General features: G+C 41.7%; 1 protein-coding gene across 1 annotated transcript; it reads left to right on the forward strand.

Moving 5' to 3' along the window:
* The first annotated feature begins 636 nt into the window (after positions 1-636).
* LOC110608357 (MDIS1-interacting receptor like kinase 2-like) lies at positions 637-4539 on the forward strand. The gene is made up of 2 exons (XM_021747579.2): positions 637-3454; positions 3554-4539. Exons 1-2 carry the CDS (start codon positions 658-660, stop codon positions 3868-3870), a joined length of 3114 nt encoding a protein of 1037 aa, XP_021603271.2. The 5' UTR covers positions 637-657; the 3' UTR covers positions 3871-4539.
* Positions 4540-15149: the final 10610 nt, after the last annotated feature.

Raw genomic sequence — 15149 nt, forward strand, 5'->3', positions numbered from 1 at the left:
TATTACTTAATATTCATTAGTTGTATTATTATTTTACATTAAATACACTTTTTATCTGACATATTAAATTTCTTCATAATAACATTAATTTCTTTTTTTATTATAAATTTAAAATAAAATTATAAATAATTAAATTTTAAAAATATATATTTTTATAATATTTATATTTAATGTATTTATAAATGAAACTATTATTAAATCTATTTATGAGTTTTATTATAAATGAGTTTATTTATGAGTCTTATTATAAATGAGTTTAGTTTATAAATCTTTTAATGATTCGATTAACAAGTCTCTTAACAAGTCTGTTAACGAATCTCTTAATAATTTAGCTCGCGAGTCATTTAATGAGCTAACTCACGAATTTTAATGAACTAAATATTATTGAGTTCAAAATGAGACTAAAAGTTAAATTCGAACTCGATTTGTTTAGAAAATGAATTGAGACCTGTCGAGTTTTTATTGAATAAGTCTCAAATAATTCATTAATAGTTTAAATAATTTATACCCTACCAATAATGCAGTTTTTCCTATGAAAATAAAATTTGTGGGCCTATGAAGACTTGGACCATATAAGGTCTTCTCACTAACTTCTACCCGAGGATAATGCATAAATTGGACAATTATCCATAATTTGCAGCGCACCAAAATAAAGCTATGGCAAGCGAGAATCTGGCCTTGCATATTTCCCTTGCCCTATTCATGCTACAACATTGCTCACTCACTGTTGCTTTTGACTCTACTGAAGAAGCAAATGCTCTTCTCAAATGGGCAGCCACCCTTCACAACCCAAAAGATTCTAACATATCTTCTTGGCCTCTCCTTCCTCAAAATGCCACCAATTCCATTCCAAGAACAAGCCCTTGCAACTGGGTTGGACTTTCTTGCAACATTAATGGAAGGGTTGAGAGACTTAACCTCACTAATGCAGGCTTAAATGGTACGCTCCATGAGTTGTACTTCTCTGCTTTTTCTGATCTTGCATATATTGATCTTAGTGTGAATATGCTTTCTGGAAACATTCCACTTGGAATCACTAAACTTTCCAAACTCATTTATCTTGATTTGGCATATAATCTCTTGTCTGGAACCATTCCTCCAGAGATTGGCCTCCTAACAAATCTTGATACCCTGCACCTTTCTGCAAATCAATTAAGTGGCCCAATTCCTTCAACAATAGGCCAGTTAAGTTCCCTTACTGAGCTTGCCTTGTATACCAACTATCTAGATGGTCCTATTCCTCCTTCTATAGGTAATTTGACCAAGATGGCTCGGTTGCTTCTTTATGAGAATCAGATTTCTGATTTGATTCCACCAGAAATGGGAAACCTTACCAGTTTGGTTGAACTTTACATGGATACCAATAATCTATCAGGTCCAATCCCTTCCACCTTTGGGAAGTTGAAAAACCTAACAGTGTTGCATATGTTCCGCAATCAACTTTCTGGTTCAATTCCCCTGGAAATTGGAAACATGAAGTCCCTCACCAAGCTAAGCCTTTTTGAAAACAATCTTTCTGGCCAAGTTCCTGCAACACTAGGTGGTCTAACAAATCTGGAACTTCTTCATCTCTATAAAAATAAGCTCTCAGGCCCCATTCCTGATGAGCTGGGAAACTTGACGTCCATGTTTGATCTAGAGTTGAGTGAAAATCAACTTAACGGTTCTATCCCTTCTTCCTTGAGTAATCTGAAAATGTTAGAACAGTTGTACCTTCGTGATAACCAACTCTCAGGGACAATTCCTGAACAGATAGCTAGTCTCCCTAACCTATCTGTGCTTCAACTAGACAACAACCAGTTGATTGGCCAATTGCCCCAAACCATTTGCCAAAATGAAAAGCTTCAGAACTTCACCGTCTTCAACAACCGTCTTGATGGCCCAATACCCAAAAGCTTTAAAGATTGCAAAAGCTTTGTCCGAGTTCGTCTGGAGGGAAACCAATTCACTGGAAATGTATCTGAAGATTTTGGAGTCTATCCACAACTCCAATATATAGATCTAAGCTCCAATAACTTCTACGGGGAAATATCATCCAACTGGGGAGAGTGTCCAAATTTAACAACTCTCGCGATGGCAGGCAACAACATTAGTGGTACAATTCCACCAGAAATTGGAAATGCAACTCAGCTAAAAGCACTTAATCTTTCCTCTAATAAATTATCTGGAAGGATTCCCATGGAGTTTGGAAAGTTGGATTTGCTGAAGGTTATTTTAAACGACAATCAGCTATCCGGTGGTATACCTTCAGAATTTGGATTGTTAGCTGATCTCGAGTATCTGGACCTTTCAGCAAACAAGTTGAACCAATCAATTCCTGAAAACATCGGGAACTTGCCTAAACTCATCTACTTGAATTTGAGCCGCAACGAGTTCAGCCAAAAAATTCCAATTCGGTTGGGGAAGTTGACTCACTTGTCGAAGTTGGATTTAAGCAGGAACTTGCTCAAAGGTGAGATACCATCAGCACTGAGCAGTCTAGAAAGCTTGGAGGTGCTAAATCTCTCCCATAATAATCTGTCTGGTTCTATTCCAGATAGTTTTGGAGGGATGAATGGTTTATTGACCATCGACGTATCCTACAACGAATTGGAAGGTCCAATTCCTTCCAACAAAGCATTTCAAAATGCTTCCATAGAAGCATTTCAGGGGAACAAAGGCTTGTGCGGGGATGTTCCGGTACTGAAACCATGCAAAATTTTGACCAACAAAAGTACTTCCAAAAAGAGCCATAAAATGTTGTTTCTAATAATTTTCCTCCCTATTTGTGGAGTTTTTTCACTTCTGGGTTTCGTGGGAGTTTTCTTCTTTTTGCGAAAAAGAAAAGAAGATGCAGATGCACAACAAGGCAGTCAAGAGGATGGAGAATCATTTTTCATATCAAGTTCTGAAGGAGGAATTATGCACGATGAAATCATAAAATCTACAGATTGTTTTAATAGTGTATACTGCATTGGAAAGGGAGGACATGGTAGCGTCTACAAAGCAAATCTGCAATCAGGGAGCACTGTAGCAGTGAAGAAGATCCACCAGTTTCAGGACGGCGAGAAGACACGTAGAAAGGAGTTCTTGAATGAGATAAGGGCATTAACTAAGATACGACATCGAAACATAGTAAAGCTTTTTGGTTTTTGTTCGTATTCTCGATACTCATTTCTGGTTTATGAGTACCTTGATGGAGGTAACTTGGCCACAATATTGGGCAATGACAAAGAAGCTAAAGCATTGGACTGGAGCAAGAGGATAAATATCGTTAAGGGTGTTGCCAATGCTCTGTTTTACATGCACCACAATTGCTCACCTCCAATTGTTCATCGAGATATAACAAGCAAAAACATTTTGGTTGATTCTGTATACGAGGCTCACGTATTAGATTTTGGGACTGCCAAGCTTCTAAACGTCGATTCATCTCATTGGACTGCACTGGCAGGCACATACGGATATATTGCACCAGGTAATACATCGAATATCTTATTGATTTATTTTTCTTAATTGGTTAGGGATGCAACTCTTGTTTAATAAATTTTGAGCTAATAATTTAATTGTGTGGCAGAGCTTGCTTACACTATGAAGGTAAGTGAAAAATGTGATGTGTATAGCTTCGGAGTAGTGGCACTAGAAATGATCAATGGGAAACATCCGGGTGAAATCGTCTTCTCTGTGGCTTCTCCTTCAGCTCAGAAGCTGGTCCTGGAAGATTTTCTGGACCAACGCCTTCCAACTCCGTCGGCTCAAGTTCAAGATGAACTAAGGAAAATCATGAAGATTGCAATTGCATGTTTACACAGCAATCCACAATCTCGGCCAACTATGCATATGATCTCTCAAGTTTTAGCAGTTCAAACTCGACCTTTTAGTTCACTAGGTTAATCATTCAGCAACTGAATGCACATATCATATCATACCATTAATATAAATAAATAGTATAGTTACACAATAAATGAATATACACACATAAACTACAAATGTGTATGGTTACATATTTAAATATTATTTAATTTTGTAAGGGTTTAAAAATTAAAAAAAGATAAATAATATAAATAAATATTAAAGACATAGTATTTATATCTTTTTCTATTAAAAATTATTTATAAAATTGCTTAATTTTTTAAGAGATATTACTTAATATTTATTAATAGTGATAACTGTCGAACTTCTGATACTTGAGCTGAGATCGGACCCTAAAGAAAGAAATAGGTTAAAAACCCCTTAGAACCCTCTAAGCAAGTCATCTATTAGCGCATCATCCATTCCTAGACCAAAACAAGTTGAACTGGCCCATGGCTTGGACCCACCAGAGGAGAGGAGAGCTTAACTCATGAGATGTGACGGAAGGCAGGAGAGGAGGCTCAGCTGTACCACGACCCTACTAGCACGTGAGTCGGAGGGAAATTAAATAGCCGTCTGATAAGAAGGGACAAGAAGATACGTCAGTACTGCGTGATAGGGACAAGTGGCATTATAGTATCGTAGCTGTTATGCTTCACTAGAAAATAAAGAAAAAGAAAATAAAGGGGATACGTGATCCTCCCATATTAAGTTTACACACACTCTAAACCCTACTCATTTTCTAGATTTAGAACATCAAGTAGTATTATTATTTTACATTAAATATACTTTCATCTGATATATTAAATTTCTTCATAATAGCATTAATTTATTTTTTTATTATAAATTTAAAATAAAATTATAAATAATTATATTTCATAAATACATATTTTTATAATATTTATATTTAATGTAGTTATAAATGAGATTATTATTAAATTTATCTCTGATTTTTATAAATGAGTTTAGTTCACAAATTTTTTAAAGAGTCGGCTAGCGAACCTCTTAACAAGTATACTAGCGAGTGACTTAATGAGCCAACCCACGAGTTTTAACGAATTAAATATTATTGAGTTCAAAACGAAACTAAAAATTAAATTTGAGCTCAGCTCATTTAAAAAATAAATCGAGACCAGTCGAGAGCTTATCGAGTCAAGTTTCGAATAATTCACGAATAGTTTAATTAATTTATACTCTACCAATATCCAATAATGCAGTTTTTTCTATGAAAATAAAATTTGTGGGCCTATTGCCGTGAAGACTTGGACCATATAAGGTCTTCTCACTAACTTGTCCCCGCCGATGATGCATAAATTGGACAATTAACCATAATTTGCAGCACACCAAAACAAAGCTATGGCAAGAGAGAATCTGGCCTTGCATATTTCCTTTGTCCTATTCATGCTACTACATTGCTCACTCCCTGTTGCTTCTGACTCTACTGAAGAAGCAAATGCTCTTCTCAAATGGGCAGCCACCCTTCACAACCCAAAAGATTCTAACATATCTTCTTGGCCTCTCCTTCCTCAAAATGCCACCAATTCCATTCCAAGAACAAGCCCTTGCAACTGGGTTGGACTTTCTTGCAACATTAATGGAAGGGTTGAGAGACTTAACCTCACTGATGCAGGCTTAAATGGTACGCTCCATGAGTTGTACTTCTCTGCTTTGCTTGATCTTGCATATATTGATCTTAGTATGAATATGCTTTCTGGAAACATTCCACTTGGAATCACTAAACTTTCCAAACTCATTTATCTTGATTTGGCAAATAATCTCTTGTCTGGAACCGTTCCTCCAGAGATTGGCCTCCTAACAAATCTTGATACCCTGCACCTTTCAGCAAATCATTAAGTGGCCCAATTCCTACAACAATAGGCCAGTTAAGTCCCCTTACTGAGCTTGCCTTGTATACCAACAATCTAGATGGTCCTATTCCTCCTTCTATAGGTAATTTGACCAAGATAGTAATAGATAAGGATAATACTAAACATTTTTCGAGCGTTTTGAAATAGCTTTCTGTTGTATTTATATTTAGATGTGTATAACTTCCTTATTTGTAGGATGTAAACAGGCTGTATGTATGTATTTAAGCTCATCTGTTGTTCATAATAACACACACTTTTCCTATTCTCTTATAGTATCAGAGCTGAAAGCTTAACAACATTTTTTCGATCCATTTCTTTTCTACTTGTGTTCCTTTCCTGTGTTATGGATCCACCATCTCCTACTGTTGCGAGTTCAACAACCCCTTCGGTTGTGCAGTCCCCTACTGTGTCCTCTGATTCTCAACTTGTTTCTATTAATGCCGCAACGCAAGCACCTATCAAACTCACCTCCACGAATTACCAATCCTGGCATACACAGTAGTATTCGCTGTTGGTGGGGTATGATTTTCTTAAATATGTTGAGAAACCAAGTGATGTAACCATTGAATCAGATCCAATCTGGTTTCGTCAAGACCAATTAATTCAAAGTGCTCTAGTAGCATCTCTTTCACCGGATATTGTTCCCTTTATAGTCAGTGAGAAATCCGCATCTGATGTTTGACTTACCCTGGCAAAGACGTATGCAAAACCTTCACAGGCTCGGATTATGAGTCTTAGGGAATCTCTGTTCACCACTAAAAAGGATCCATGACTATCATTGAGTTTTTATAGAAAGTTAAAGCTATCACCACTACTCTTGCTGCCGCCGATGTCCAGATTTCCATGAATGAAGTCGTCCTTCATGTTCTTCATGGGTTACCCCCGGAGTATAAGGAAGTTACTACTGCAATTCGTGCTCGAGATACAGAGGTATCTTTTGATATTTTGCATGATAAACTTACTGATTTTGAAAGTCAGTTGGCTCACGAATCAGGTTTTGTTGCTGCGCCAACTACGGTTAACTATACTGCCAAATCATGATCTGCTCGACCTCAGTCTCAATCAACTGGGAATCGATCAAATATGTCTGCTGCGGTTTCATTGCCTGGTAATTCTGGAGGAGGTTCGACTTTGAAAGCAAAAGTCAAATGCCAATTTTGTGATCGACCGGGTCATACCACCAAGCAGTGCTTTAAACTTAAAAAGTTACTGCCCTGGATGTTTAACAATGATGCATCGCAGGCTGCAAACAAAACTCAGGTTAATTGTGTGACACAAACTGGGCAATCTACTGATTCTAAGTAGATCATGGATTCCGGCGCCAATCAACATGTTGTTCAAGACTTACAGAGTTTGGCAATCCATTCTGAATATGATGGCAATGACGATATTCTTTTTGGTGATGGTAGTTCTTACCCTATAACACATATTGGCCCTATTCAACTTTTGTCACACTCAAAGCCCTTGCATCTGAATAATGTGTTATGTGTCCCTGCTTTAAATAAGAATTTGGTTTCTGTTTATCATTTATGTGCTGCTAACAATGTTGAAGTTATATTTAATCCATTCTTGTTTAATGTGAAGGATTTGAGCACGGGAGCGCTGCTGGCGGAAGGGAAGCCCGTTAATGGAATTTATGAATGGCCACCTGATCTGTCAGTTCTGCAAAAACCAAGTGTGAATCATACTGTTGCCCACTCACAGTCTCTCTGGCATCGTCGGCTTGGCCATCCCTCTACCCCTGTTTTGCGACTTATTTTGAAGCAGTTTTAATTTTCAATTGTCAATAATAATTTTTTCTGTGATTCCTGTAAGTGCAAGAAAATGCACAAACTTCCATTTTCTCAATCCACAATGACTAGTTCAAAACCATTGGAATTAATTTACACTGATGTCTGGGGTCCTTCCTCGATTACTTCTGTTGATGGGTTCCGTTACTACCTTATTTTTGTCGATCATTATACCAAATATGTTTGGTTCTTTCCCTTGAAATGAAAGTCGGATGTGTCTTCTATTTTTCCTGTTTATAAGAAAATGATTGAGAATTATTTTGACACGAAAATTATTTCAATCTATTTAGACAATGGGGGGAATTTCATCATTTAAAGAGTTTTTTACAAGATAATGGAATTTCGCATTTTCTCACTCCGCCTTATACCCCTGAACACAATGCAATTACTGAACGTAGGCACTGACATATTGTTGAGACTGGACTCACCTTACTTCATTAAGCTAATTTGCCACTTTTATTTTGGTCCTATGCTTTTCAAACGACAATCTACTTAATTAATAGGATGCCTACTCCTATTCTTGAAAATAATTCTCCTTTCTGGTGTCTTCATAAGAAAGAACCAAAGTATGTAAAATTGAAAGTCTTCGGGTGTTTATGCTACCCTTGGGTCAGACCCTTTAATTTCCATAAGCTTGAAAAACGTTCTATTCCTTGTGTTTTCTTAGGATACTCAATCACGCAGAGTGCGTATAAGTGCTACGATCCATTCACTTCGAAACTATATCTCTTTTGTCATGTGGAGTTTGTAGAAACAGCGTTCCCCTTTTGTACTCTTGCTCAAAACCTAGAACGCCCAAATTCTTCTACCATAGATACTTGGTCTCTCATCCATTTTGTTTTACCAATTGCAGGAATTGACAGTCTCAGGGAGCCAGAATCGATGGTGGCCACTATGGCTTCCCCTTCTCGGGTTCAGTTGCAACCAATGCCAAATCCGGGAGCCACATTGGAATCCAGATCAGGAACGGATATGGGTATGGGTTTTTCTGCTGGTTTAATATCTGATAATACTGATACTGTGGATGTATCTCAGTTGGATTTGGTTCCTCAAGTGCAAAATCTGTAACAGCCCAGAAACCGAACTGCTACCGGCGCTAGGATCCAGATCGGCTTAAGGCCGCCGGGACCCGTAGCAAGCCTGCTGTGAACTCTGTGTACCTGTGAAAACCCATACATGATCATACATTTTCTGTAAACATTAAAACTTTTCTCTGTTCCAAGGCTTAACCTGTGCATCCACCAACTCTGTCCTGTAAAACCCCTGCTAGAGCTCTCATCTTTGCTCTAGGCGGGTCATCATATAATGTTAAGCCTGGTTTTTCATACATAGACAATAAAATCATTTACATAAAAGATCATGTATACCAAAGGATTACAACTCATATGGTCAAGCATCATCTATACAACAGACACTATCTTTTACAATTACATGTCCACACTAGCTATTACATAACTCTGCTCTTTATCTGTACCCTGCTGACACCTCTGGACTCAGAACCTGCAAGACTGGGGTTAAGGGAGAGGGGCGAGCTATACTTGTAATACCCGGCTAGACTCCGGTATCGGAATTCCTACCGTCCGGTGGAACCTCGGATGTCGGAGACCTCTAGAAGGGTAGAATCATGTTCTTATGAAATGTTTTTATGTTTTAAATGATTTTAAGTATGAAATTAAATGAGTTTTTGCATGAAAATAGCATTGGAGGAAAACCCAGGTTCGGCCGCCGAAAGTCAAGTTCGGCCGCCGAACATGCATGCGTTTTGGAGGCACGTTAGGCCCCCGAAAGCATGAGTGAGGGAAGTCAAGGTTCGGCCGCCGAACCTCATGTTCGGCCGCCGAACATTGCATGGATACGGAGGCACATTCGGCCCCCGAACGTGGTCTGGCCAGCCACTATAAAAGGGTCCCTTTGGTCCGCACGGGCGAGCTTTTTCTCTCCCATTGTCGGCCAAGGTGAGTCTCCGCCGCTCCTCCCTCAATCTTGAGTGTTTTCCCTAGATCTTTCATGGTTTTCACGAGTTTTAACTTCTATTTTGAAGATTTGTGAGCAAAGAGCAAATTTTGGGTGCTTGGAGGTTCAAGGAGCTCAATCTCTTCATCTCCAAGCTAGGATCGTCTTCCCTCTCATTTCTTCAAGAGGTAAGCTCGGATCCACCCTATTATGTGATCTAAATGAGTTTTATGCAAGATCTAAGGGTAGAAATGCATGCTAGGGTATATGTTGAGTTATGGGTATATATATTGATGTTTTGAACAATGTGTGTTGTTTGAATATGTTTGAAGTGTTGTAGATGGGGTATATGCATGTTTGAGGCCCCTAGGAACTTGTATGTATGCTTTGGTTGAAAAATATGCATGATTTATGGTTTTGGGAGGCAGGAGGTTCATTTGAACCAAGTTTCTGCCCGTTTGGCAGAAACCAGGTTCGGCAGCCGAAGGGAGTTTCGGCCGCCGAACCCCTTTTGTGGAGGCAGCATTCGGCTGCCGAAGGTGCCCCCGAAAAGAGACTTTCGTCTCTGTCTGGCACTTTCGGCCGCCGAAGGTGCCGCCGAACCTGCCTGACTTTCGTCTCTGGAGGGACTTTCGGCCGCCGAACCTGCCGCCGAAAGTGCCCTGTCCAGCCATTTCATGCATGTATTCTTATGGTTAATTTATGATGCTTTAGGGGGTTTTTGGGGAATAGTTTAGAGTTATGTTCAAGTATGTTTGGTCCCTCATTTGAGTCCACCTGTGTAGGTTCGGACCCGAGGAACCGAGGACCCCAGCAGTGAGTTCAACTGCTTCGGTGTTGTCAGAGTCAGCCAGAGGTGAGTGGAACTATAACTTAATCTTTTAAATTAAATGCTTTATCATGTTTCATGCATCATGATTATGCAATAGGATGATTGCATTAGTTTTCACGAATATGCCGCATTGCATAAATTGTTGTTGTTGTGGGTGAATGTCGGATGACCCAGTTAGTCCAAGACAGGAAGACCAGGCCCCATGCTACAGGCCTGGCACAGAGTAAGAAAGACCAGGCCCCAGTCTACAGGCCTGGCACAGAGTAAAGCACAGTTATGGGACTCGAAGACCAGGAGCCCAGAGGAGGCCCTGGAAAATGGTAAGTAATGTATGCCAAGACAGGAAGACCAGGCCCCATTCTACAGGCCTGGCACAGAGTTAACTTGGACTAATTGGTGACAAGTTCACCCAATCCTTATGTGAATTGTTTGTGTTATGATGCATTCTCATAGAGCATAGTGTTAATGTGTTTTAATAGTTCAGCTCACTGGGCTTTTAGCTCACCCCTCTCCCTTTTCCCCCAGGCTTTCAGGTACAGGATATAGTGCGGGAGTCCGGATAGAGTAAAGAAGTCATGCTTTTGTAATAGCTAGCAATGGACATGATCAAATTGTAATGTAAAGTCTTAATCAGTATAGTTATGTAATGAGATGAGTTTTATGGATATTAGTATGTGCTTGACCATAGATTGTTGTATCCCTTTTATACATGATCTTAGAGATTTTGCTGATGTTTATATAAACCAACTCAACAGATGTATGTTACCCATTGAGGGCTCAGATGGGATCCCACAGAGGGATCAAAGTTATGTTAATGTTATGCACAGGTTGAGTTTGGTTGATGTTCAATGGAGAGAAAAGTTTTAAATTTTTATGCATGTTGTTGATCATGTATGGGATTATACAGGATTACAGGTTTTATGTCAGGCTTGCTACGGGTCCCGGCGGCCTTAAGTCGACCCGGATCCTAGCGCCGGTAACAGTCCGATTTTCGGGTCGTTACAGAATGGTATCAGAGCCCTAGGTTCATATGGTCGGACCTAGAGTGTCGGGCTCATAGAGGTTATAGAAGGTCAAGCACAATAGGAGAAGATCATGTCCACTAGGATAGGATGTGGAGTCCTGTCTTACATGATGATGTGAAATGCCATGATTTTATGCATGTGCATTAATAATATGCTATGATATGTGATGTATGTGATGAGGGTTCATGTGTGCCCACATGAACCATATGATGCTAATATTTATGTGTTGTCCACTGTTTTTCAGAAAACAGGATGAGAGGAACTCGTCGATCAGCAAGATTGACTGGAGTACCACCTGAGGATGAGGGCATGAGCGCCCGTCCTCCAGCATTGCCTAGGGCAATGTCTAGCAGGTCCAACAGGGACAGAGTAGCAAGAGACCCTAGAAGGTCTTTGGATCTGGGTAGAAGCAGGTCAGTCAGAGGAACAGTTCAGGGAGGAGCGTCAGAGGATATGGGGGATGATATGGACGTGGAACAGAGGAGGGATGGCAGTTTGGGAGTCAGTATGCCAGAAGAAGGAATGGGAGAGTCCCAAGGAGGCACTCAGGCCTCGGGATTTGTACAGCCACCTCACTACCCACCCTATACACACCATCCAGGGTATTCGATGGGAGGTACATCGGATTACCCCAGTTTTAGCCCTTATCCCACACAGATGCCATACCCACCATACTACCCACCGTACTCTCAGTACCCAATGTATCCACCTCCACCCTACTATCCGAATCCAGCAAACCCTACCTCAGAAAATGTTGTACCACCTCCACCACCTGCAGAACCAGCAGCCCCAGTTGCTCAACCACCTAGACCTAGCTCAGCCAGTGGGAGCAAGGTTAAGATGACAGACTATATGAAGCTGGGTGCTCCCCAGTTTGAGACCGGTAATGATCCGTTCGTGTATTTGGAGCGGGTCAAGGCAATTACAGATGAGATAGGGGCGGATGACAGTAGAGCCATTCAGATGGCTGGGTTCACGCTTAAGTGCAAGAAGGCACGAGAGTGGTTCAAAAATTATGTGAACCCGAGAGTGGACAGCATGACTTGGGAAGAGTTTGCAAACGAGTTTGCAGGATGGGCATTCCCTGATAGTTCAAGGGAATTGAAGATGATAGAATTCGAGCAGTTGAGGCAAACTGATGACATGAGTGTAGACGAATATACTGATAGATTTATGGAGTTGCTGCCATTTGCAGGGCAAGACCTTAGCACAGACCAGAAGAAGTCGAGGAGGTATATCATGAAGCTCCATCCCAGGTATTCCTCCTTGGTACAGTCAGCAGATAGAGAGAGTTTTCATGCCATAGTAGACATGGCTAGGAGAATGGAGGCTAGTGCCATCATTCAGGGGACAGTTAAGCAGACAGTGGCACAAGCTTCTGGTTCTAAAACTCCGGGTGGGGGAAAGTTAGATCCCTCTACCCTTAGTGCAGCAGCTTCAGGCAGCAAGAGATGGGGTAAACCCAAGGGTAAGAAGAATAAGTTCTGGAGTAGAGTCAAGTCCAGTCTGGGATTTGGGAGTGGCTCAAGCTCTGGTGCGGATAATGCAGTTTGTGCGAGGTGTGGTAGACCACACAAGGGAGTATGTCGGTTTGGGGTGAACGTCTGTTTCAGATGTGGTCAGGAGGGGCATATAGCTAGAGATTGTCCAAGAGTGGCCCCAATGGCTCAGTCCCAGCAGACAGCTTCAGGCAGTGTAGCGCAGCCAGCAGCTCCAGCCATGACTCAGGCCAGTGGCAGAGGCAGAGGGAGAGGAGCAGCCTCTTCTTCAGCGGGTTTCAGAGGTGAAGGTCCGTCAGCCCCAGCACGGATCTTCACAATGACACAGCAGGAGGCAGACGCATCCAACACCGTGGTGGCAGGTAATCTCGTCATAGGTTGTTCGGATGTTTATGCATTGATGGACCCTGGTGCATCTCATTCATTTATTGCTCCGAGAGCCGTCCAGAGGTTGGGGTTGATGATCTCTGAGTTAGAGTGTCCTCTCTGGGTCAGTGGACCCAAGTGTGATCCATCAGTGGCAGAGTCAGTCTGTCAGTGTAGTCCAGTTTTTATTGAGGGGAGATGCATGTCCGCCGACCTTGTGGTTCTAGATTTGACAGATTTTGACGTCATTCTAGGGATGGACTGGTTATCTACCCATGGTGCTACCTTGGACTGCAGGGACAAGGTAGTCAGGTTCAGAGGTCAGGATGGATCAGAGGTTGTCTTCAGAGGAGACAGGAGAGGTACACCTAGAGGTATGATCTCAGCTCTTCAAGCTCGTAGGTTGCTTAGGAAGGGATGTCAGGGGTATTTGGCTCATGTGAGAGAGCTTCATAGTCAGGTTAGAGAGCCCGCCTCAGTGCCAGTGGTTAGAGAGTACTTAGATGTGTTCCCAGACGAACTGCCAGGTTTACCACCTGCTAGGGAGATAGAGTTCGAGATAGAACTGATGCCTGGAACCCGACCGATCTCTATCCCTCCCTACAGGATGGCGCCAGCAGAATTGAAAGAGTTGAAGGAGCAGTTACAGGAACTGGTAGACAAGGGCTTCATCCGACCGAGTACCTCACCTTGGGGTGCTCCAGTGTTGTTTGTGAGAAAGAAGGATGGATCCCTTAGGCTTTGTATCGACTACAGGCAGTTGAACAAAGTCACTACCAAGAACAAGTACCCATTGCCAAGGATCGACGATCTATTCGACCAGCTAGCAGGAGCGGGTTGTTTCTCTAAAATAGATCTGAGGTCCGGGTATCATCAGTTGAGGATCAGGGAAGAGGACGTTCCAAAGACGGCTTTCAGGACCAGATATGGGCATTTTGAATTCCTTGTAATGCCGTTCGGGTTAACTAACGCCCCTGCAGCATTCATGGACCTCATGAACAGAGTGTTTAGCCAGTACCTGGATCACTTTGTTATTGTCTTCATAGATGATATCTTAGTGTATTCCAGGAGTGCAGAGGAACATGCCCATCATCTGCGGTTGGTCTTGCAGACTTTGAGGGAACATGGCTTATATGCCAAGTTCTCTAAATGTGAGTTCTGGCTGAGGAGTATTTCATTCTTGGGGCATGTAGTGTCAGAGAATGGGATTGAGGTAGACCCCAAGAAGACAGAGACTGTGGCTAACTGGCCTAGACCCACTTCAGTGACAGAGATCAGGAGTTTCTTGGGTTTGGCAGGTTACTACAGGAGGTTCGTTCAGGACTTCTCAAAGATAGCAGCTCCTCTGACCAGACTAACCAGGAAGAATCAGAAATTTCTGTGGACCGACCAGTGCGAGGAGAGCTTCGAAGAGCTTAAGAAGAGGTTGACTTCAGCACCAGTTTTAGCTCTGCCATCTAGTGGTGAGGACTTTACAGTCTTTTGTGATGCGTCCCGTGTGGGACTGGGTTATGTGCTTATGCAGAATGAGAGGGTGATTGCTTATGCTTCTAGGCAGCTAAAGAAGCATGAGTTGAATTACCCCACACATGACCTTGAGATGGCAGCAGTAATCTTTGCACTCAAGATGTGGAGGCACTACCTCTATGGGGTTAAATGTGAGATCTTTACAGATCATAAGAGCCTGCAATACATCCTGAGTCAAAGAGACTTAAATTTGAGACAGAGGAGATGGGTAGAGTTGCTGAGTGACTATGATTGCAAGATCCAGTATCATCCGGGTAAGGCGAATGTTGTGGCAGACGCCCTAAGCCGGAAGTCACTAGGCAGTCTATCCCACATCACGGCAGAGAGGAGACCAGTGGTGAAGGAGTTTTACAAGCTCATTGAGGAAGGTCTACAGTTGGAGTTGTCTGGTACAGGTGCCTTGGTCGCTCAGATGAAAGTGACACCCGTGTTTCTGGAGCAAGTGGCTCAGAAACAGCATG

Source organism: Manihot esculenta, chromosome 2, assembly GCF_001659605.2.
Source record: "Manihot esculenta cultivar AM560-2 chromosome 2, M.esculenta_v8, whole genome shotgun sequence".
Taxonomy (NCBI): domain Eukaryota; kingdom Viridiplantae; phylum Streptophyta; class Magnoliopsida; order Malpighiales; family Euphorbiaceae; genus Manihot; species Manihot esculenta.

Bases quoted from the DNA above. Each gene is read 5' to 3' on its own strand.
- LOC110608357 (XM_021747579.2), top strand. From the start codon at position 658: ATGGCAAGCGAGAATCTGGCCTTGCATATTTCCCTTGCCCTATTCATG. The intron at 3,455-3,553 runs GTAATACATCGA...ATTGTGTGGCAG, and splicing joins ATACGGATATATTGCACCAG to AGCTTGCTTACACTATGAAG.